General features: G+C 33.8%; 1 protein-coding gene and 1 long non-coding RNA gene across 3 annotated transcripts; one reads left to right on the top strand and one right to left on the bottom strand.

The window, feature by feature from the left end:
- Positions 1 to 6750: 6750 nt before the first annotated feature.
- Positions 6751 to 8212, top strand: LOC115877982 (putative nuclease HARBI1). 2 transcript variants are annotated; one of them, XM_030894331.1, is made up of 3 exons: positions 6751 to 7133; positions 7194 to 7619; positions 7683 to 8212. In XM_030894331.1, the coding sequence occupies exons 1-3, from the start codon at positions 7042 to 7044 to the stop codon at positions 8167 to 8169; spliced, it is 1005 nt and encodes a 334-aa protein (XP_030750191.1). In that variant the 5' UTR covers positions 6751 to 7041; the 3' UTR covers positions 8170 to 8212. The 2 variants fall into 2 exon arrangements, with proteins under 2 accessions (XP_030750191.1, XP_030750190.1); XM_030894330.1 differs by having other exon boundaries at positions 6752 to 7133; positions 7194 to 8212.
- Positions 8213 to 8863: 651 nt separating this feature from the next.
- On the bottom strand, positions 8864 to 9160 carry LOC115878040. Its single transcript, XR_004049460.1, has 3 exons — positions 9118 to 9160; positions 8991 to 9058; positions 8864 to 8931 (listed from the first exon to the last, which is right to left on the bottom strand). It is a non-coding gene; the product is annotated as an uncharacterized LOC115878040 (long non-coding RNA).
- Positions 9161 to 24178: the final 15018 nt, after the last annotated feature.

The raw sequence follows: 24178 nt of genomic DNA on the forward strand, positions 1-24178 counted from the left end.
ATTTAACACAATTTTATCAGCAAATAATTTTTAACATTAAAAATATCTAAGAATTATTTGTTACCATAATCCTTCAAAACAAATGAGCATATCAAATTCTACTTATATACAGTATGGTTCATAAATCCACAAACGCTATCCGTTCTAGTGATAAAAAAAAACAAATATTTAAATATTATACAATCAGAATATTAACGAAAAAAAATATAAAAAAGTTATGTCTCAAGGCAGCTTCGAACCCTGGCTCCTCCGTGTACCAGCGAAATACTTTCGCACCGCGCTATCGTCACTCACGCCTAGCATTTAACAGATTAAATAAAAAAATATAGGGACTTCATTAGACTCCCCTTGCTTCGGTTAAAAAAAATATGCATATATACTTTTTTTTTCTCAGCTATGCTGAAAACTAAAATTCTAAATGATATTTAATATTCAACCAGAAGGGATAAACGTCTATACATAATTCAAATAATAAAAGAAAATTACTATATGTCATCGCGTATTGGTATCTTGGCTGCTCGGGTGGGACCGAGTGCTGGTCGGGTGGTGTCTTCGTGCTGAAGGTTCCTAGCTGCTCGGGTGAGACCGAGTGCTGGTCGGGAGGTGTCTTCGTCCTGGGTGGTCCTAGCTACTCGAGTGAGACCGAGTGCTGGTCGGGAGGTGTCTTCGTTCTGGATGGCCCTAGCTGCTCGGGTGAGACCAAGTGGTGGTTGGGAGGTATCTTCGTCCTGGGTGGTCCTAGTTTCTCGAGTGAGACCGAGTGCTGATCGGGAGGTGTCTTCGTCCTGGGTATTGTTGGCAGCAGTATCGATGATGCACTAGGTAGCTGGTGATGAGCGGTGTTCAGCTGTGGCGATAACATCGGATGATTTTGTGTACTGATGAAACTGTGACGGCCGACTCCTGTTGCTGAACGTCCGGCGTTGGTTTTCAGACGGACCAGGACATCGGGCTTTTCTGCATGTCACTTCTCCACTTCCTCCCTGGCAAGTTGTTGCTGTCTTCACCTTGACTGGTTTCTAGACACATGGAAATGTGGGGTAGTTGGTTAGAGCGAGTGTGGCATGCAGATGGTTCCTGGTCAGTGACTCAATGGACTTTTCATGAGTCGTTATATTCTAAAAAATTCCAAATAAAATTAATACTACAGCTTCATCAGTCGGGACGGTTTTTTTTAGCTACTGGTTTAGCTGCTTGATCTTCCTCTTGACCAACATCCATCAGCCCAGGATTCGGAATTTGAACGGGATGGTATACATCTACATTTGCAATTTTGTGATCGCACGCCGAGTGTTCCACATCTGAAACAGAACAAAATAATTTTTTTCTGACATACACCACGTAGGTGTCCGGGGATTCCACATCGCCAGCAAAGATTCTTCTCCATCGGAACTCGATCAAAATTTTTAAACAATATCTTTGGAATCAGAAAACTTGTTAGTTTGACGTCTGTGGAACTCTTCTACAGGACTCGGTAGACTCGTTTTTATCGGAAGGCGACGGCCTTTAGAAGCGGTTGCTTGACATTGGTCTTTCCTCAACTTCTGGGTTGTTCGTTCAACACTTTTCTTTGGGTTTACTTATAAATCTTCGGCTGAGTTCCGGATTTTTAAACTTGACATGACACTACAAGACGAGACCGCCGACTCTGCACTCACCAACTTAGGTGAAGTCTTTCCAGCTCCGGTAGTTACCTCGGTTATTTCGATACCAGAGCGCCGCTTCTCCTTGTAAAACTTCAGGAAGTTGTGACAACAACCGGTTTGGTTGTATGCTCTGTGCCGCGCAAATCTCTTCTAACCTCTCCAGAAAGGTGCGGGATCGGAGCGACCATCAAATGTCACTCCCCATTTACGAACATCCAAGGGGTTAACATTTTGGCTTTGTGTCTGTCCAGGAGTCGGCGGTAATGGGTAGTTTAACCACGAAGAAGCTGTCCCTGCCTGTCCAAAGATTGTCCTCGCGGTGGATGTTGACATAGTCGTAGTGACGGCTGACGTCGTGAGGGTGTCAGTAGTGCTCACGGTCGGTATGGAGGTGCTATTTCCAGAAAAATCAAAAGGCTGCATTCTAGGTTGTGGGCTGACATGTCCGTCTCGAATAGACGATCCTCCTCCTCATTTCTTCCAATGTTCCGGTATTATTTAATCCAAACCGTGTCAGTTGTACGGCCAATTCTGATTTCTTTAACAGATAAATCCACCCCGTTCGAGAGTCAGTATAGGTTAGGTTAGGTTCGGTACTTAGACCAGGGTGTACTAGGGTCTGTATGATAGGCATCGATCCAGCTTCACTAATGTCTTCGGTATTACCGATCGAGTGATAATCTTCTTTGGCTTCCATCTTCAACTTATTCTGGTCAATTGCTCCTGACGATACTACATGTTGACAATTTTAGACTTTTTCTTCATCCCCTCTCACACTGTTTCACAGCTTTTCAGGCTTAACTAGCTTTACCCACTTTCTCCTCCTTTTAAACGGCTTCGGCTTCAAATCAATCAAGTCCCTGCTCTCGGGCACCAATTTTGTAACAGTTTTTTTTTCTAAAGAGCTATTACTAACGCCGAGCAGTCGGTCTTTTGCTTCTCGGGCGTCACCCTCAAAATTTATAGTGTTTGAGAGACCACTATTGCCAGTACGGGTAGCTTTTCTACAGTGAAGAATCCAGGGAAATGGGGTGAAAGCCAGTTAAAGTCGAATATATCCCATAACGAAGTTTATTTAAATAAATTAAATATGAATACAATATATTCAAGTTCAACGTACGCAAATTCAAATATGAAAAGAAATATTAGAACATGAAATATAGCAAAATCGAACAAAAATAAATTAAATCAGACCGTCCAGTTATAGGTCAAATACTAATTATTCACGGTCAGGTATTTAAAAAGAAACTTAAACGCGCGGTTTTTAACTATTTATACTCAGAAATCAGAAATACGGTTTATACTTATTTAAAATCAAATCTCTAGGACCACGATTTATACTTAATCACTACCAAAACGGAGATACGGTACTTTTACTCATTTAAACTCAAAAATTCAATTTTTTACAGTATCGCTGATAAAAAAAACGGATCAGAATCGGCTTGAACTCACGAGGTTTACTTACTAAAATTCACCGGCACTCAGTCTCAGCAGGAAGACCCCTGTTTTCGCGCTCCCCGCGTCTCTTAAAATAATCTCTCCCGTCGGGAACCACGAACTACGTTCGGCTACCATCGTTCTACGACCCATCAAAATTCCTTACAGTACAAAAAAAAAACGGTTTTTGCCCGTCGATTCTACAGAAAACCATTTGCTGTTTGTACCAAAAAAAAACTTTAGCGTATCCTTGCAAATCGACGAAATATTTAACACAATTTTATCAGCAAATAACTTTTAACAATAAAAATATTTTTCGGTTTTAGACTATCATAACAGTTCTAAAAATAAAAATAAACCATACTAAGCCTATCTAAGAATTATTTGTTACCATAATCCTTCAAAACAAATGAACATATCAAATTCTACTTATATACAGTATGGTTAATAAATCCACAAACGTTATCCGTTCTGGTGATAAACAAAAACAAATATTTAAATATTTTACAATCAGAATATTAACGAAAATAAAAATAAAAAATTCACAGTCCTTTACAAAGATGCAACCGGGGGGGGGCATTGAAAATGATGAATAAAAACGTAAAATTATATATATATATATATATATATATATATATATATATATATATATATATATATATATATATATATATATATATATATATATATATATATATATATATATATATATATATATATATATATATATATATATATATATATATATATATATATATATATATATAATATAATATGAGTGTACATGCATATGTTTAAATAACGAACTTGACAAAAAACAACAGATTTAAAGATTCACTGAAAAAGTAGTAGTGTTAACATTAAATAAAACATTATCAATAATAATTATGCGATCGCACCTATCCGTAAAACAAACAAGCAAAAAAAAAACAAAATAACATACAAAACATCAGGTTAACATGATGACAGATCATGATCGATGACAGATAAAGAGTTCTTACGGAAAGTTACACTTTACGATATAATTTTTTAACTGTCAAAGGCAAACCCCATTTAAACACAAAACTTTTTAATACCTACTACTGTATCTAAAGATATTTTTTAAATTACTAAATTCTTAGCCACGCTTCTGTTTTTCTTGGCTGTTGTGCGTCACGTCACAGATTAACATGCCCACGTTTGCACCACAAGGCGATGCTGCAGACCACTAGGTAGACAATTTATGTTATACAACTTGTAGTCAATCTACACTATCTAGCTTTTTTTCTTTTAAAATGTGTTCAGATTTTGTAAAAAGTAGAAGTCAAAATCGCAAATCTTAAATTTGATATGAGTTTCTTAGTTTTTAACTATTATAGTGGCGAATTACAAAAATTCCTTTTCAATGAAAATTAATGAGTTAAATAAAATAATTTAATAAATTACTAGCTTTTTCCCGCGACTACGGTCGCGTTACACCTCGAATCGTTCATGCATTGATTTAAATGATTTTTTACTTCTTTATAGAGAGCTAGTGAGCATAGATGTTTTTATTTTGCATCTTTTTTTTATTTATTAAGAGCACTAATACTCTCTTTATAGGTTATTTTTAATTCTTTGAAGGATAATTGAGGAAGATATATTTCGTTATGATGTCACTAAATAAACCCTTGTATAAAATTTTATACTGCCTGGTTTATAATGTTATAGTATTGCATTTTCGTACAGCAAACTTTCATTCCCTATTCTACTCCCTAAGTGTATAAATTTCATAAATTCGCTTTATCTTTGTGCCAATTTTTATGTGTATAATCCAGAGGTCACCAAATTTTATATAAATTTTTACTAACTTTATCCATTTGGTTGATGAATTCCAAAAATTTCTTCTAATTCTTTTTGTAGGATTTCATTCTTCTAGACCAAATAGTATGGAATTTTCATACAACAAACTGTTCCGACATAATTTTACTCTCTAAGAGGATGAATTTCCTAAAATCGCTTTGTGTAGCTCATTCACTAATGTCGTTTAAACGAACATTTGTGCTAATCACACCACTGACAATGATACACCACTGACAATGACAAATAATTTATTTCTGGAGGTATTGTGTGTAGGTGTTTTTCAGGTAGTATTTAGTCGTTTTACACAACGAAATAGCCATTAAGCACTATAAAAATACTTCATAACAAATCTACACATATATACCTTTCATTTAAAAAAGAATCATCAAGATTGGTGAAGCGGTTTCGGCGGGATGGATGCAACAAAAAAACCCTTTGAGCTTTTTTATATGTATGGATTAATTATTTTTTCAACATATTTTACTTTGCAAATTTTTATAAATATTCAGACTCGCCAATATCGTTGTCCACCGTGTCCAGCCTGTTTAGCCAAACGTAGGCCGATTCCTCTTCGGCGGCGCGCGGCGTCGTGACCCTGGCCAATGGAAGAGTCTTGAAGACGCTCATCCGCGCATAGGAACAAGTTGACTGCGTAGCGTATTGCGTATTAATCGATTCTGAAACTTTCTATCTCGTGTATAACATGTTACGCAAGTTTATTATTATTATGCCACCTGAATATCTTCCGCCATGACATGTTTTTACTTTTTTGTTATGGTAAAGTGATTTGTATAAACTTTATTCAATAACTTATATTTTCCTCCATTTGTGATTTTTTAATTTTAAGCGAAAATTAAGTATAACATTTTAGGAAAAAGAAACACTGTAACATTTAAAAGAATAAGAAGAAATTAGTCTTATTTTGAAAGAAAAATATAGAAAAAACTCTTTCTATAGAAAAAAGTCTTTATACTAACCAGAATCCGGTGACATATACGCGGTCTCACCGGAAACATTACTTATTACTTCACATAACTTGAAGAATATCTACTTTTAATAATGAACACTTCAGAAATACACCAGTAAAAACATTTATTATTTGAGATTAAAACTCGAATGAAATTATAAATATTAGTTACCTATGTTGTTATAGCTTTTATAGGCCTGTTTAACGACTTAATAAGTTACCTAGCGAAAAAATCTGTGCGCGTACCTACCACTATTGTTACAGGTTAATTTTTTAAAGAAATATGTTACACAAATTAAAAACGCTAAAATTTTAATGGTATTACTTATGCATTATTGGCCTTATAATGCAATTAGTTGGAATTATATCTTCTTTAAATATAATTAATCTTTTTAACGACTTTTAAGTTACCTAGAAAAAAATCTGTGCACGTACCTACCACTATTGTTACAGGTTAATTCGTTAAACAAATGTGTTACATATTATTCGTGCTATTAGTGGTATTATATTGTAATCAGCTTGGCATTAGTGAGGCATTATATGAGAAATTTTGGTATTTAATTTGTATTTTTGGCATTACTTTGACATTAGTATACAGACATTTGTCAGCGGTTTACTCCTTGTAGATAATCAAAAAGTTTTTAGATAAAATTTGCTTTTTATGTCAGATCATTTCTATGAAAAATTACATTAGATTTTTATTAAAGACGCTGGGTAATTAAAACATTGACTAATAAAGCTTGTCCACTTTAAATAAGGGGTCACGAAATATCCTCCTTGGAGTGTTTGGGTTAAGGGGTGTATAATAAATTAATCCAAACCAATCAAGAAAAACCAATCAGGAAAAAATCCAAAACCTACCGTTATAGGAGGTATAAGGGCCAATTCTACAATTCAAGTATAAACCTAGAATAAGCTATACCTTAGAAAACTGCTCATTATTGCGTTCTACAATACAACCGATAAATTTATCTGAAGTATAAACCTGGTGTAAGTTATCTCTTCCAGTTTGATGGTATATCCCAGGAATAAGTTTATACTGCCTTCCTATTGGTTGGTGCCATTCCGTTTCCTCACGTCATTTTCCGGAAAAAACTTAACCTAACTTGCTTGTTTTGTTTAAGAGACTGTATTTTTTTGTTAAATTCGGTACGTTCATCAAATATTTAAATGGATCCTTTCAATTTGCCTAATAATTTTGAATCTGATGATGAAATTGAGGAGTTCAGATTATACAGGAATCCTAAAGTGTTCAAAGTCAGGTAATAGTCAGGAATTTACAATTTTATACGTAGAGTTTCTAACTAAAAAATATGTTTTAGGCCCAATTATTTTGAAGAATATGATGAACTAGAATTTTTTAAGCGTTTTCGGTTGCAGAAACAGACCTGTGCTATGCTGTTAGGTTTAATTCGAGATGAAATAACATCAGCAACAGATCGCAATAATGCCATACACCCTGAGACAAAAATTTTTCTAACTTTGCGGTTTTATGCTACAGGTTGTATGCTACTTACCACAGGTGATTTCACAGGGGTAAGCAAAACATCTGCCTGTGTCATTGTGACTCAGGTCACAGAGGCTATTGCTTCTTTGCGACCAAGATTTGTTAAATTACCAGAGGGAGAAATGGAGTGTCAGAGGATAAAAGAAGAATTTTATTCAATTGCAAGGTTTCCTAAAGTTATTGGTACTATTGATTGTACCCATGTACGCATTATTTCACCGGGTGGTGATCAAGCGGAGAGGTATAGAAATAGAAAAGGGTACTTTTCATGGAATGTTCAAACAGTTTGTGATGCTCGTTTAAGGATAATGGACATTGTTGCTCGCTGGCCTGGCTCTTCCCATGATCAGACTATTTATAATAATAGCAGACTTAAAGGAACATTGGAAAGTGGAAGATTTGGAACATCGGTGCTTTTGGGTGACAGTGGTTATGGCAACACCAACTTTTTAATCACACCTTTGGAACATCCAAATACTCGAGCAGAAGCTCTATTTAATGAATCCCACATTCGTACACGTAACTGTGTGGAAAGGTCATATGGGGTATGGAAAAGAAGATTTCCCATTTTATCTTTAGGGATGCGTGTATCATTGGACCATTCAAAGGCAATAATAGTAGCAACTGCAGTTCTACATAATTTGGCAATTGAGGAACATGAAGAAGAACCACCTCATGAAATGGACGTTCAAGAAGTAGACATACCAGTACCTGTTGCAAATGTAGGTATGGTTCGAGAACAAAACCGAATGCGGGCATCCCTCATTCTCAACCATTTTTCAAATTTATGAAAACTATATATTCTTTTTGTAATATAAACACATTTTTATATGACACGCATGACCTTTTCTTTAACCTTAAGCATCATTTCTAATTTTCTCTAAAACGGTATGGAAATTTGGAAAAGTATAAACAGGATTAACCATTTTAGAACAAGCAAAATTTTTATGAAGAATGCATTTTTCTTAAAATGCCAATAATAAAAAAGGCTTTCCTTTTGTAAAGACAATCCAGGGACATACTGTATTAATTTACTAATTTTCAGAATAGGCACTACAATGAATTTGAAGTTTCTTCTGGCTTTGTAACATATTTAAATTTTAAAAAGTATACTTTAATTTTGATACCTATTATAGAAACATTTGCGGAAGAATATTATTTTTTTTATATTCTTCCGTGATAGGCTATATGAATAGAATATATAGGCTATATAGAATAAATAAATATACGAAACAATTCTTTTACTTAAATAGAAGTTAGTTTTTATTTTTTAATTCAGCTAACAATATATCTATTTCTAACTTGTGCTTTTCAGCAATATTTATTTTTTTGTTCTGCTTCCTCCCTTAATATTTTGATCTGTGCCTCAATCAGGCCTTTTTCTGCTCCCTCTCTTTTGCAGAACCTGAGTTTGTAACTCTACAAGGGCAATTTTTTTTCTTCAGTAATTCCTCTTGAAGTGTTTCAAAATGAATTGCCCTTTATTTTTTAATTTGGAACCAATGGATTCCACTTTACTAACCCTCCTCCTTTTTTTTTGACATCATTAGAGCCTAAAAAATATTATTAGTACATAAAACTAATTTAATGACATACAAGTATATTATCGTACAGCATGGGGTTACTCAATAGTTTTTGTCACCTGTTCATTCGTGTCTTCTAAATCAGTATTATTTGGTTCTGTAAGGAGAATAATATTCATTTAGTAAACCCTAACAATCAGTTATGAAAATTCTTACCAGGAACTGTCAACTCGATACTTTTCGGCTGCCTCAACTGCTGTGTGGATTCCACGTCTGCCAACTGCTCAAGCTTATCTAAAATTATTTATGCACTTAAAGAACATTTTAAATTCAATTACTTACAATTTCAGCTGCATCAGAACTGTCTTTATCTATAGTTATTTCCTCTGCTGCTATATCTTCATTACTTATTACTTCAGTAGGTACAATAGGGACCTGAGAGGAAATGCTGCTAGAGTCTTCAGTGAGTAGCTTATTACTACTGTTAGGTAAATCTAGAATTAAAAAATATAAATGTCATTATAACAAGTTTTTTAGTTATGGAAGTAACTAATATTACCAAAATCGCAATCAAACTTAGAACAAGTGCCAGACATCCCAATCCGAACTACAGCCAAAATACGTTTCATATAGCCTGACATTTTAAAGTCAGAATTTCCTGGTCCACCACCTGTCTTATATAAACTTTGTTTGTACTCTCCGTATTCCTTTTTGGTGGTTTTTTTTAGAGAATCCCACTTGCTACGTAGCATTTTAGAAGTTCGTGCTGTTGCACACATCGAATTAAATTTAGTCTCAATCTTCTTCCATTCTAGTTCTTTTCTGCTGTTGTTAATCGTATCTGTCTTCTTGCATTCTATAAAATAAGTAATATGAAAATACAATTCCAAAGGATGTCCGGTATACCGGATGTCCTTTATAAAAGAAATCCAATATGCTGCACTTGCCTACAATAAGCTGAGATTCCTCCACTAAGCTCAGTAAAACTTCAGTCTCGTCGGCTGTAAATTATTACACCGTTTTTTTTCTCCATACTTATATTAGCTTTCGCTCGCAAACCACACACTCAAGAAACAAAAATGAAATGAAACCGCTACTCTGACCGCTAAAGATAAAGAACTACCCATGAAAACCACTAAAACGTTACTGAAAACAGAGCTGAAAGTCAGGTTATAGTGTATAATACCACAGATAATATCCGCCTTTCAAAATGTCAAATGTCAAAATGCTAGTTCATTGGAACTACCAAGGAGATATACTTGGAATAACTATACCGATTATAAAAAACGATTGTAAAACCGACAACCAGTTATACTTGGAATAAATCGGGGTATAGGTTATCAGTAGAATAATTATACTGGCTTTTATACTTGCATTGTAGAATCGGGCATAAGACGATTAAACTTATATAATGACAACTACTTATCGGATAACAAATTAATTACTACTGTCAGCTACTGTCTAGGTAGAATATACCTAGAGTACCTACACCCATAAAATAATAAATACAAGAAGAAGTGTCAAGTCAATGTTAAATTATGGAAACAGCGTGGCTGCCTGGGTAACTAATTTTCAGATATGGCGGCTGGGACATTTGACATGACATAGACATGACAATTTCAATTTTATGAAATTTATTTCCGTTTCCGGTTTTTAATGGCGGGCTGTTCAGGAGGTTTAAATGAGGGTTAATATACTTTTTACTCTTTCTAGTAGTAAATAATACAACAAAATTACTCAAAAATATTTATTTGGAATTTAGAACAATGTAAATATGCAAATCAACACAATTAAAGAGCTATAAACCAATAAACTACTGTATCAATATTAAATATTTAAATAATATCAGAGATGCTGTGTTAAAGTGAATTAGTAAAGTAACAGTGCATTGACTTACAGAAACTTGAAGATAAATAAATGTTTTCACAGCTTCACGGGCATAAAACTAAATAACTGGAAGCAGGAAAAAGGCAACCGGACCCCACACAAAACCTGGAATCAAAAAAATATGTAAAAATATAAATATAGGTACCTACATAAGACTTTTGTGAATTAAATCAAACAGGACTTGAATGAAAATAAAATGAATAAAAAATATGATACATATACATCTAATACCTCATTTGTATTTTAAAAATAATCTACATACATAGATTTATAGCATTATTGCTATGAAAATACATAATAGGTACCTATGTGATATGTAATTACGCATTTCTGTTCATCTTGTAGAAATTTAATGCAGGCTAATAATAGTTCAATAATCATAATTTACCTTGTATAACTTGCTTTCAATTGCTTAAAATCACCGATCAGTCTTTAAAGTAGAGATACGGAAAAATCCTTGGCAAAGAATATCCCAAGATCCTTGGGTTTAAAGCTAAAAAAATATAAAAACAGTTAATATATTGCCTATTTTTACCTATAATATGGCCCATACCTGCTACACGCAGAAACGTCGATTTCATCATTTTCTTCATGTAATTAATATCATATATACTTTATTAAAGTGTTAACAAGGAACTTTATATCAAAAAACATCTTTGTACTTATAAATTTCAGCCGAAATATCAGAAACAAACTTCCAATCAAATCTAAACGGCAAAAATTAAAATGGCGCCCGACCTTGCCAGAGGCCTCGAGGGACTGACGCTGACACACAGACAAAAGACAAAAGAACAGGACGCCGACGTGCATAAAAATGTTCCGTAGCAGAAATTGACAGGAATCATATAGAAATATTCAGATTTTTGTCTAGGACAGTCTAGAAGGCCATGCTTTCTGCCTGGGTAGAACCGCGCCACAACTGTTTCCAATTTTCCAGTTTACTGTCACCCCCCTGCCTACACCTACCTATGATGTAGGTAGATTAAAGCTTATTTTGACTTTACGTCTCACTTCGGTGTCACAAGCTGAATTTTTCAGGGATGGAAGTACAGTACATGATATGGGGACCCTTATTCCGAAAGTAGTACAAAATTAGACCGGGTAAAAGGGCACTATCATCAAAAATCGATATATTACTCTACCTCACTGTATAGAGAAAAACAAATACTTATTCTTTGATCCAGTACACAATAAAAGTCTTCGTAGGGGTGTAATTTTTTTATAATTATTTACAAAAAACATTTCCATTAGCGCTTATGACCAAAAAAACTAAACATGAATAACTCATTCCAATCATGCGAAAATTTGGTTTAAAATAGACTTTTTTAATATAACTTTCTATTTAGCGAAAAACGAAGACCTAAATGAAAAAAAGAAACAATTTTAAAAGTTTCGCTTATGTCTTGACTGAAGCGTATCGCAAAGCAAACCCCATATTTTTTGCTTTAAACTAATAAAGATATATCAATAAACAATTAGCGATGTAATGGCTTTTGCGCGCGCTGGCCGACTGCCGCCGCTGCGCCGAGATTTCCTATACCCTTGTATATATGACGTCATGGTGTGGCAAATGTAGCATTTTAATTCGATTTGGGCTCCCTTATATAGGATAACAGAAACATTTTCAATGTTAAAACGTTATGTCCCAAGGCAGCTTCGAACCCTGGCTCCTCGGTGTACCACCGAAATACATTTGCGCCGGGCTATCATTCCGTGTTCGATTTATGCTCACGCCTAGCATTTAACAGATTAAATAAAAAAATATAGGGACTTCATTACAGGGGTAACATATTTATTCCGAAAAATAAAAAAAAATACACGCATAATAAAATGAAAAAAAAAAATAAAAACACGTCATTCGATCCAAAAAAAATTAAAAATTTAATTTAAACAATCAAACTTAAAACGGTTCATAATGAGTCTTCACGGTGCCGTCCGCCCCCGGTAGATTCACATGTATAGATATCTCTCCGCGGTCGTCCTCAATTTCCAACGAATTTTCTTATTAGGCGGAGCGTTAGCGGGTCTAAGAGCGACTAGAGCTCTGATTAATTCAGGGCTCCAGTTGCTCGGACTACGCTCCACCCAATCCGCTAGACGGGTCAACTCCCTGCCCTTCTGTACCGCTGGTGCTGGCGGTACTGAACAGGCATCTTCAAGGCGTCCGGCATCCTCCTTATCAGTGGCCCAACGAGTCCCGAAGGCTTAGGCCAATTCTTTGACCAGGGACTCCCTCTGTTTCTTCTGGTGCTCTACCTTGGCGGCAGCGTTGTGCTTTTGATGTAAGGCAGATGTACTAGAATTGGTTACAAAATTGTAATAAATTGTAATAGATTTAAATTTTATATCAAGCTGTTTTTCTGAAATTTGAAACAGTTTTTGAAAACATTTTTTTAACCAAACAAATAAAACAATTAATTTTCAAAAAAATAAAATTTATTCTATAAAAACAAAAATAAAACAGACTAAAAATGAACTAAAAAACTTTATAAACGTAAGAACATTATAATAATTTAAAATGTAAGGGTATCAGGTTCTTCATCCTGTGCGTTTGAATTAAAATTTAGGCTTAAGACATGCTCTGAGGGTTGAAAATTATAACATTTGGTACTGGATAAAAGAGACTTAGTATGTAAAAGAGCATCACATGTACTTATTTCTAATTTGTTCCTGTTTTTTGTTTTAATTAAATTTAAATCTGAAAACTTCCTTTCAGCGGCCGCCGAAGAATGTGGGAGAGACAATAGCGCTCGAACAAAAATCGTCAAATTTGGAATCATTAAATCTCCAAGAGAATTTTTCATGTTAAATATAATAGTCCAGAAATCCTCAACAGATTTATCAGTGTTTTTCAACAAAACATGGAAATGAGAGTTTAAATTTTAAATATATAGACACAACAGATTCGGGTGAAACTGTTACTATTTTAGGGTCTAAATTTTTTGCAAAAGCTAGTACTGGATCGTCAAATTTAAACCTTTTCTTAATTTCAGAACATAACTCCACGTAAAAATTTAAACAAGATATCTTAAATTGGTTTAGTTCAGTATCAGGAATGTGATTTTCAACAATAATAGCTTCACATTTAGCGCCTAAATATATATCATTTAGAGGTAAATAGTTGGCTGGATGAAAAGCAATTTGATTCAACTGCCTTTCATTAATATAGGCATGGTTCATAAAGTTCCTTAATATAGTTTTATAAAGAGCTGTAATCCTACTTAGCAAAACATGCATTTTAAAACCTTCGGATTGAAATTCTAGGTTTATTTTATTAACTATATCTAAAATATACGACAAAAACGAAAAATAGAGCTTAAAAGTACAATTGTTTAAAGCATTTAATAAATTTTTGGCTTTTTTAACATTTTCTGCCAAAGCCTCGTTATTAAAAAATAACTTTAGAGCTGCCCATTGTTCTAAAATCCTATCGACTACTAACTGCAAACTTAACCACCTCGTCTGTGAAGGTCTTAATATCCTGTGTGGCTGTGTCTCTGTAAAGAGCTGGTATTCTTTAAACGATTCAATTCTCTTACAGCTATGAGAAAAATAAGAATATATGTCCCTTGTCAATTCTTCAACTGAGTCAGGAAGTTTGGCACAGGCAGCACTACTACATAGATCCAATGTATGACAGGAACAGCCAAATACATATAAGGTCGGGTTAAATTCTAACAATTTTTGTTGTACCCCAGTTTTGTGTCCCATCAGGGTTGCAGCTTTATCGGCAGCAAAACCAAATAGATTATTAAGAGGAATTTTGTTTTCAACGAAACATTTTGAAATGGCGTCGAATATTCCACTTGATGTAGCATTCTCAATCTTAACTAATGTTAAAAATTTGTCACATACTCTCTCTGCTGTTGTATCATAAAAACGGACAACCATAACTAGACTTTTAGATGCTGAAATATCTGTGGTTTCGTCTATGATTAGCGAGAATTTGCAAGTTTGTAATTGTTGGGACAAAACATATAAATTTTCTCGTTTCATAACATCTTTGCAAATTCTAGTTCCCTTCTTTCTACCTAGTTTTATTTTTTTAGCAATTTCTGAATCAGAGCAGACTGATGTAAGTAGCTGTGGCAAATGATCCAATACTGAAAAAGCTAAATTATGTTCGGCAATAAATCCCAAGATTTTTAATTCTGCTGCTTTTGTTTGTAATGCGATTTTTTCTTCTTTTTTCTTATTGTAAAATTCAGTAACCCTCGGTGCATTTCTAGCTGCAATTATTTTTCTTTTATGTGTTTGAGAAGCTGCGTGTCTACTGACGTGAGTAATTCCACCCGTAATTACTTGTGAACATAATTTACAAAATGCTTCATCTTGTTGATTTGGATTTCTTATTAGCCAAGTAGAAAATTTTTCGTTTTTTAGCCAAGAGTCTGCAAACTTTTGTTTGTAATATTTTTTCTTCTTTTTGGGTGGAAACTTGTGGGAGGATTTATCGCTGCTGTCACTGCTATTACCACTATTACCATCAGTAACGGAATCATCAGGATTCGCTTCTTTTAAACTAATGTCAGTGTCACTTACTTGTTGTTGGGACTGTTGACCAGATGTCGAGGGCTGTGGATTCTCTACCGAATTACCAACTTTCTTAGGCATTTTGATCAAAAATCTACAATATTTCAGTTAATCTAGAGACCTAAATCAAATTTATATTATGTCATACCTATCCATTTTTTTGCTAACTCTTGTACGAATTATAATAATTATTGTCAATATAACACAACAAATCTAACGTTGTTTACACACAAACAAAACACAATACTGACAAAAGAAAATATCGCTTATTGTAACAGCGCCAACGATTTACTTCTAGAAATTACCTAACGTAAACAAAACAGCGACATATCGGTGATTCCCGCGCGTTTTTGGAATAGAGAGCTGTTGCACTACCTACTCAATCGGACCGGTAACCCGATTTCCTAATGGATCGGAATGAAGGTTGTAAATTCGTGAAAAATGTAAAAGATTTGTTCTAGATTTTTTAATTTTGACAATATATCTTTATTAGATTATTGGAATTTTTCTACCGTCGTGACAATAAAAAAGTTGAAGGTGATTTTTTTCAAATTGTAATAGATTATAGGGATTTTTGCTATTGTAGTAATAGCGTAATAGCAACTGGTTAATTGTAATATATCTAGTACAATTGTAATAGCAAGCACAACGCTGCTTGGCGGCCTCCTGTCGCATAAACATCATATGCCCTACCGGAGCGGACGTTCCCCTGGGAGGTTTCCCGGGCAACCTTTTTGAGGCAGACGGGCGACTGGTTGGTCAGTTTGCTTTCGGCATGCAGAAAATAAAGATTAAAAAACGGGTTTTAAATATTTCACGTGTATCCGGTTTATCTTTTTACCAGACAAGAATTGGATGTCATACATTACCGGTGAGAGAACTCTAATCGCGCGATAAGGTCCAGAGTACTTCGGAGCCAATTTAGCGGAAAATGATTTTCTTGCAGAAGACAGGTGATGCTCTTTCTTTATTACGTGGTCGCCTATTTTGCATTCCCAATCGCGTCGATGTAAATTATAATGATGACTTTGCATGTTAAACGCTCTAGACAAGTTTAAATGGACTAAATCGTATGTCTCTTTGAGTTGCTGCAATCTCTGAGTCTTAGCGGTTAGATGTCTTCAATAGTCGTTTCGGTGTCTGGCGGCGGTTGTTCTGTTCTACCAAGGGATTTTGGTATGACTAGTTCGTGGCAAAAATTTAAAAATGCAGGAGTGAAACCGGTTGATTCATTTTTAGAAGTGTTAAATGCAAACGTCAGGTCTTGCAGATAAACATCCCACGAAGAAAATTCGTAATCAGTGGAAAAATAGAAAAAGAAAATTGAATAATAATAAAAAAATTGTAACTTCGTTATATCGGAAATCAAAATAAATTAACTAGAAATATATAAATGTTTTACTTATTATAACTGCCATTTATTTTCCGAAGAGGGACAGTCTCCTCGGAATTATATTATATATTCGGGTAATTTAAAACACCCAATGTTGCCTGATGCATTTTAGCGATCGTTACGTTAGCCTTAGTTAATGTTAAATTTTGCGGTGTTCTGACCCTTTGTTCGGGCACTTTTCGTTCTGATACTTTGCTTCTTAGAAAACTGTTAAGATGGAATAAAATGTGTAGCGGTATTGTTGGTTCTCTATCAGAAACCTTGTTTTCTTGGATATTTGTATCTGCCTCCATTAACTGATTAGAAGGATCGGGAGTTATATTGTAGGCTCTTCTTCTATTCTTACGCTCTTCATTAGGCAAGATAGAAGGCAAGATCTTCAGGTGGATCACCGAAGAAGTGTGACATAAGACATCATACTATCTTGTACAGTAAAAATGCTGGTGTTCAAAAGTCAAATTTCAGTTTTTCTAAAGCCCTTTAAAATATATGTAGGCGTAAAGGCGAGAGGAAACGCTTTCCCGACAATTACACTTATGTTGTAAATTGTCATTAACAGTGTGCCTGAATGTTAAAGCATTCTGTCAGTTGCTTTGTTATAATACGGCTTTCACGGTCCAAAGCATGTGATATCTATAGGTTGCATAGAGTGACTGCAGTGTGGAGGTAACGTCACCAAAATTATACCACTATTTTTCGCTTTGTTTAAAACGTCAACAGCGTTACAAACGTCAGACTTTCGTGGTCATCTATAGTTATTAATATTTTTCTCTTAGGAGAGCATTTTGTATGTCTAATAATATGAGCCAAGCAATCCAAAAAAATGTTCATGCAATATAAAAAAGATGGGTTAGCAGATCCAGAAGTACCAGGAGGAGCAAGATCAATCATTCTCTCTTGAAACTTTCTTTTAAAATTGAGGCATATAAATTTCTGGAAATCATGCAACATATAGTTACTAAAATGAACCGTTCTCCAAAAGTGAATTTTCCAACTTGCTTACACCCGTTTTGAGCTACCATTTTAGGGGATTTGTGTACGGTTGTTACCCCAGTCTTATGTAGATTATAAATATCACTCGCAGTAAACTTGTGTTTTTCTAAAACCTAAAACCGGCTTGCGTATGTATGAAGGGTTTCATAGTTCATAAGGGCTTTCACAGAGTTCACAAATAATTCCCTCCCATGGATTATTTCAGTAGAGAGGCTAGAGGCTAGAATTTTGGCTATGGTTACAATAGTCAAAATGGTGGGATTAGGTTTACCTCCAGTACCTATTACCTAGTTGTAAATATCTTCCCAAAGAGCCAAGGTAGACTAAAGTAGGAATGGATTTTTGAACCCATTCTGCACCAACAAAAAGTAATATGTCTGGATTGTCACACCATGAATCCACGAAGAAACACATCTTCTCCTAGAATTTTGTGTCAATATTCACGATTATCAAGTTTTGCCTTCACTCTTAAAGTTTTGATATTTGCATTTGATATTTTGCTTTGAATACGACAAAGAACACAAAAATACAGACAAGACAACTCACGGTTTTAAAACAATGAAGTAAAGTATACAGCATGTCCCCGGATTGTCTTTGTCAAAAGGAAATTTTCTTTTATTGTTTACATTTTGAGAAAAATGCATTGTTCATAAAAATGTTTGCTTGTTCTGAAATGGTTAATCCCGTTTATACTTTTCGAAATTTGCATACTGTTTTAGAGAAAATTAAGAAAATTAGGAAAATACGGTTGAATTTTTTCTAAGTCCTAAAAATCAAAAGGCGTTTCTATGGTAAATCAATTCGATTTCCATTCTTTGATACATGGTTATTATCAGTTATTATTAATTTTGATTAATATTATATTCTTTGCTGTTCTTAAAGTATTATATTTTCCGGTAACTATTATCACCCTCTCCGTAGCATTAAACTAAATAAATTTTGTGCTTCTTTAACATTTTAAAACAACAAAAAACATTACCTTAATTAAAATCTATGAATTACAATCTATCAAATAATGAAAACGAAGTTATATTACCATAAAAACGCGTTTTAATTTTTAGGATTTCAACCATATTTTTAATTTATAGAAAATTCAACCATATTTTCATGCTTTTCTTAATTTTCTCTAAAACGGGGTAGCTGCAACGCCAACACAAACCTAGCTTGACTGGCAAATACAATGGTACACTTGAGGCGGCGGAATACGGTGAGTCATACCTCTCCTCCTTCGGATTGTTCTTCACACTCCTCGAATGTGACTCTCCTTTTCAATGGGAAAGTATTCTGCAATACTTGCTGCAATTCCCGCGCTAGTGTTGTAGTTAACGGCTCCAGTACTACTGTATCCTGGTACCCGCTGCTGAAGGACTCTGACATCTCCGCCTTATCAGTGGCCCGACGGTTCCCGAAGGTCTTAGCCAATTCTACATACATATTGCTATACAGGCGCCAAAATATGTACATTGTGCCACAGAGTTTTTCTTCGCCAAATAACAGTACGTATTGCTCTGCATATCTCAAACCGATGTACATTTTGCCATCTCAGCTCCCGCGCTTTTGTTTTTGGTTTGGTTTGGTTGAGTCATTATGTCGTTTATGGAAGCACGGCCTGTTGAGTTGGTTGGTTGATCTTTATTGATTAATTATTTTATTAATAATATTGGCAAACATAATGGAATTACCCTTGCTGCACTTGTCTTGTTGGTCGGCTAGGTAAAACATGTAAACACCAAGCAGAAGTTTATTTATTTTATTATGACCTGGAAGCCAATAATTCTGAGATCCGTTATCAAATTTCATATTTGGCATTGGGTGAAAAGGCTAAAGGTTGTGAAGTCAGTTCGCAAGAAGAAACATATGCGTCCAATTTGGTATCAACAACTGATTTATGTGAATAACATTCATATGCAGAACTATATAATGAAAGCAGTCACAATGAAAATTACCCAGTATCTGAAAATCAAACGCCATACAATAACACTGAGTCATCTTCACTTGAAGCATTGTTAAAACTCATGCAAAATTGCCACACAAGATTTAACACCATAACATATGAATACCACTTCTGAATTATTATATTATATTTAAATAAAATCAGAATTATTTAACAAACTCTTTATTTCTGTACGTTAGTCGAGAGACTGCTTACAAATTTTAACTTAAGAATAATCCTAACAAAAATACTCTTCGTCAGCACATCAGCGCAGCGGCCAGCTGCCTGCATGACGTAACGCCTGTATCAGCGAATTTATACTCGCCGCACAATTTTATAAAAGTAAACAATATAATATCGTCCGTAAAAGGCGTAGAATAATAATTAATGTAACACTCGGCCATCCTGCTTAGAGAGTGTCCTCACTCGATATCCGGGGTTGTTTGGCTGCTTTTTTTTTGGCTGATATTTTCTCTGGCACCCCTCCTCAAAAATAAAACAAAACGAGAAGAAATATTTGGTATAAACAAAGCATTTTTTTATATATTTTTTTATTGCTCTCTAACGAGTCAACAAAATATTTTACTTGCTTTTTATTTTACCTTCTAGCAGGCCATTTTTTATTATTTTTTATGAGTTGAACAATTAATTATAACAAAGAAGTTAATTTATAACAACTATAATCAATTATCACAAATTAACCTCATTTACCTTCTAACAGGCCATTTTATTAATTTTTATAAGTTTCAACTAATTTTTCTTTTGCCTTCTAACAGGCTTTGATTACCTTCTAACAGGTCTTTTTTTTACCTTCTAACAGGTCCTTATTGCCTCCTAAAGGCCTTTATTACCTTCTAACAGGTCCTTATTGCCTTCTAACAGGCCTTTATTACCTTCTAACAGGTCCTTATTGCCTTCTAACAGGCCTTTATTACCTTCTAACAGGTCCTTATTGCCTTCTAACAGGCCTTTATACCTTCTAACAGGTCCTTATTGCCTTCTAACAGGCCTTTATACCTTCTAACAGGTCCTTATTGCCTTCTAACAGGCCTTTATTACCTTCTAACAGGTCCTTAAATCAATATTCCATGTATGCAAGGGTTCGGTAGGTTTTTCTATAGGAAATAAATAACCTTGTTTTTTTACCATATTTTGTCTTTTTGAATGCACAATCTAAACTTGAATTAACGTACCTACTTTTGACAAAGTTTGTCATTCCCTCAAACCAAAATGTCTTTAATTAATTGGTCGCATTTGTTAAGGCCGTTGTGCCTTATTTTATCATAGAACCTCAGCATTAAACAAAACCTAGCACATTTAGGAATAACAAGTTATTTAAGTTTTCCATCTAAAGTTTTCCGGAAAAGTCGGTCATTTTTGTAATATTTTATAGTTCTTTATCGGGATTTTCTTGTTAAGTATTTTTTTATTGACATTTATTCATCATCTTGCGATTTGAATACTACATATTATCCAATCTTCGATATTTATTTTAAGAATATCAAAATTTTTTCCATTCTGGTAGACCCTTACTTGAGTCAGTATGCAGCTCACTTTCTAAATTACTATCATATATGGTTAACAAAGAGCGAGTAGTAAGTAGATCTTTTAAATTTTAACAAAAACTCGGCTTTTCACCAAATAGTTTCAGATTAATTTAAAACAGTGAAATCTAATTTATTAGGCAGATGAGTAACAGTAACGATTCTATAATCGAATAAAAAATAACTCATTACTTTTTTATATAAACTTTGATCTAAGATAATTTGAGTTTTATCTTACTCAAATTTTAACATCTATAAATAGTTTTATTCTTATTATGCCTATATTTTTTTATGCACTTAAATTGATTCGTCAAATATTTCTCATGACTTAATTATTTATCTTGCGTAATAATCAAGAGATCATCAGCATTTTCTATGATCATAAATATCATAATTTACTGAGTTTTTTAAACTAGCTATAACAGATATTTTTACTGATAAATCCTTATCTAAGAAATTTATTTAGAGCGGTCTCTCTTAAGGCTCTAGAAGTCATGTTGTTTTAACACTTCATCAAAAACACTTAAACCAATATCTTGGCGACAGTTTGTGTAGTGTTTATTTTTGCAGTTTTCAACAGTATAGAGATTTATTTAATTTTATAGACCTCGTTTTTGTTAAGCCATGACTCCTTCAGTAAGTCGAATATAAAATTTCCTTTTTGAAAATAATTTAAGAAAATTGTTTTTACAGTTTACTAATACAATAGCAAATTATGCTCTTTAATTTTTTAAAAGAAGTTTAAATGATGAATTACGAGCTACCGTCGTAAACGTTCAATATATTAATTATCGTTAACTGAAACCTACACTGGTATACTAAAGTGAGCTATATATTTATTTACTTTTCAACAGGCATCAATTTTGTTCATAAGAACTAATGTAAGAACCCATTTTAAAATCTACTATACTTTTTTTTATTAGTAGACCAGTAGTTAATGGCCATATTTTGTTTACTAAAAGAGAATATATATATTTCATCTTTTATTGCTTGCCACCACTGAAGTTAATAGCCTTTTTATTTTGGGTTCACCCGGTTTTATACCAAATTTATTAATTTCATAACCTAAATAATCGATAGTTGTCTCAAAAAATGTACATTTTTTAAGTTTAGTTTAAGGTTTGCATTTTTTTTAAAAACTTTTAACACCGTTTCAAGTATTTCCAGACCTTCTTCAGTGCGATAATAATAAAACGTCATCTAGGTAGTTCACTACCCTATCATGTCTTAAATTTCCAAGTATCCTATTTAGAAGTCTAGTCTTTGAAATACCGCAGTGGCATATAGACACCAAATTACACCAGAATATTACAGACACCAAATGGCATCCTTAAAAATTCGTACTGACCATGGGTCGTAACGAAACCGGTTTTCTCAATTGAATTACATGACATCGTTATCTGATAATAACCCTGCGTCATGTCCAGTACACAAAAATATTTAAATCCCTTGAAACGCAAAATGTGATCTTCAATATTTGGCAGTGGCATTCTGTCCTTGACAGTTATTTTGTTAAGTTTTCTATAGTCAGTTGCCAGCCTGTAATCCACAGTTTTCTTTTTAATTAAAATAGAACAAGAATATTAAGAATTTGATTCCCTGATAATATTATTAGACAATAAGTCGGTAATTAAATTTTTCGCGTATTATTTCTTTTTCTTTTCTTTTGTGACACCCGGTAAGGTCTGTAAAAGATGAGTTCACGGGAAGATAAATTTATTTCAAACTCTATAAAATCCGTCACACCTAACTCACTAGTTGACTTTACAAAACAAGTCCTAAATTTATTTAATAAATCGTATAAAACATAGAGTTGTTTTTTTTTTGCAAAAAAAAATATAAAAATATTCCCGACATTTATTTCAGATATTTCTATCCTAGAAATTTCCTTTACTGGGTTATCATAATTTTGGAGGTCTTTTAAAAATTTATAGTCCCTTGTCAGTACTTGGTTATTTTTTTTTTAGTTTCAACGTTTCGGTGCCTATATTAGTGACATACATCATAAATACAGATTTATTAGCTAGAACAGTTGGAATTGTATAGTTATGACACATTTTAGGCGGGAATTATTAAGTTATTGTCACAGTTACTATTTACTCTTACATTTATGGTGCTATTAGGTGAAATCTGTACATTTTCTATTATTCTAATATCAAACTTTTTACTTTTCTCATAAAAATTAAAATTTTTCATAGTATTTATGTTATCGATTTTTGTCAGTTGTACTTTGTGTCCTATTATTTTCATTTCAAGATTATCGCTATTTGTAATTGGTGGACCAGTTATTATATCTATTAAGCTCATGTCTATATCTACAAAATGAACAATACTTTTAATAGAAAAAATTTTCAAAACATAATGACACTAATGCTTGGCTCAATGGATAAATAATATTACCAAATCCAGTTACGTAAGTGGTTGATTTATTAATTTTAATTTGTCTATTATGCTTGCGTGCGCAACGTTTATTTGGCTACCTGTGTCCAAATACCCTTTGCACAAAACATTATTTATTTTTAGAAAAAATAGTATAAATATCATTTTGTACTTGCCTTTTTAAGGTCTTCACCGTGGCCGATTTTAAAAACCAGCAGTCGTCTCGAAGATGTCCCTGTTTTCCACAGTTGCTGCATTTTTTGTGTAGTGGTGCTGATTGACAGGAGGTTGGAAACTGGTCGTTGGGCGCTGACTGATAAGGTGGAGGTTGATCATCCGTTGAGCGGCGAAACCAGCATCTCAGCCATGTGTCCTTTTTTTCACAGATATGACAAACTTCCGTGATAATTTTAGGTGCATGTTTTTTTTTGGTAATATTTTTGGATTTTAATTTACTCAAAAATTCTTGAAATAGTTGTTCCGGACTTTTATAGTTCCTTTATTCGGGATCAAAAGTAGGCACTTTGTCGTTTTTGGTAGCAGTTCATATTTTCGTAAGTACTTGGGCCACCCTGTAGCACATGAAGTATATTCAAAATTTCACTGACTTTTTGA

This window comes from Sitophilus oryzae, unplaced genomic scaffold (genome assembly GCF_002938485.1).
Source record: "Sitophilus oryzae breed Bouriz unplaced genomic scaffold, Soryzae_2.0 scaffold_149_pilon_pilon, whole genome shotgun sequence".
Classification (NCBI taxonomy): Eukaryota; Metazoa; Arthropoda; class Insecta; order Coleoptera; family Curculionidae; genus Sitophilus; species Sitophilus oryzae.

What these genes read in the sequence shown, in the direction of transcription:
- LOC115877982 (XM_030894330.1), top strand. Translation starts at nt 7,042, where the DNA reads ATGGATCCTTTCAATTTGCCTAATAATTTTGAATCTGATGATGAAATT. An exon ending in CCTAAAGTGTTCAAAGTCAG is followed by an intron (nt 7,134 to 7,193) that starts GTAATAGTCAGG and finishes AATATGTTTTAG; the next exon opens with GCCCAATTATTTTGAAGAAT.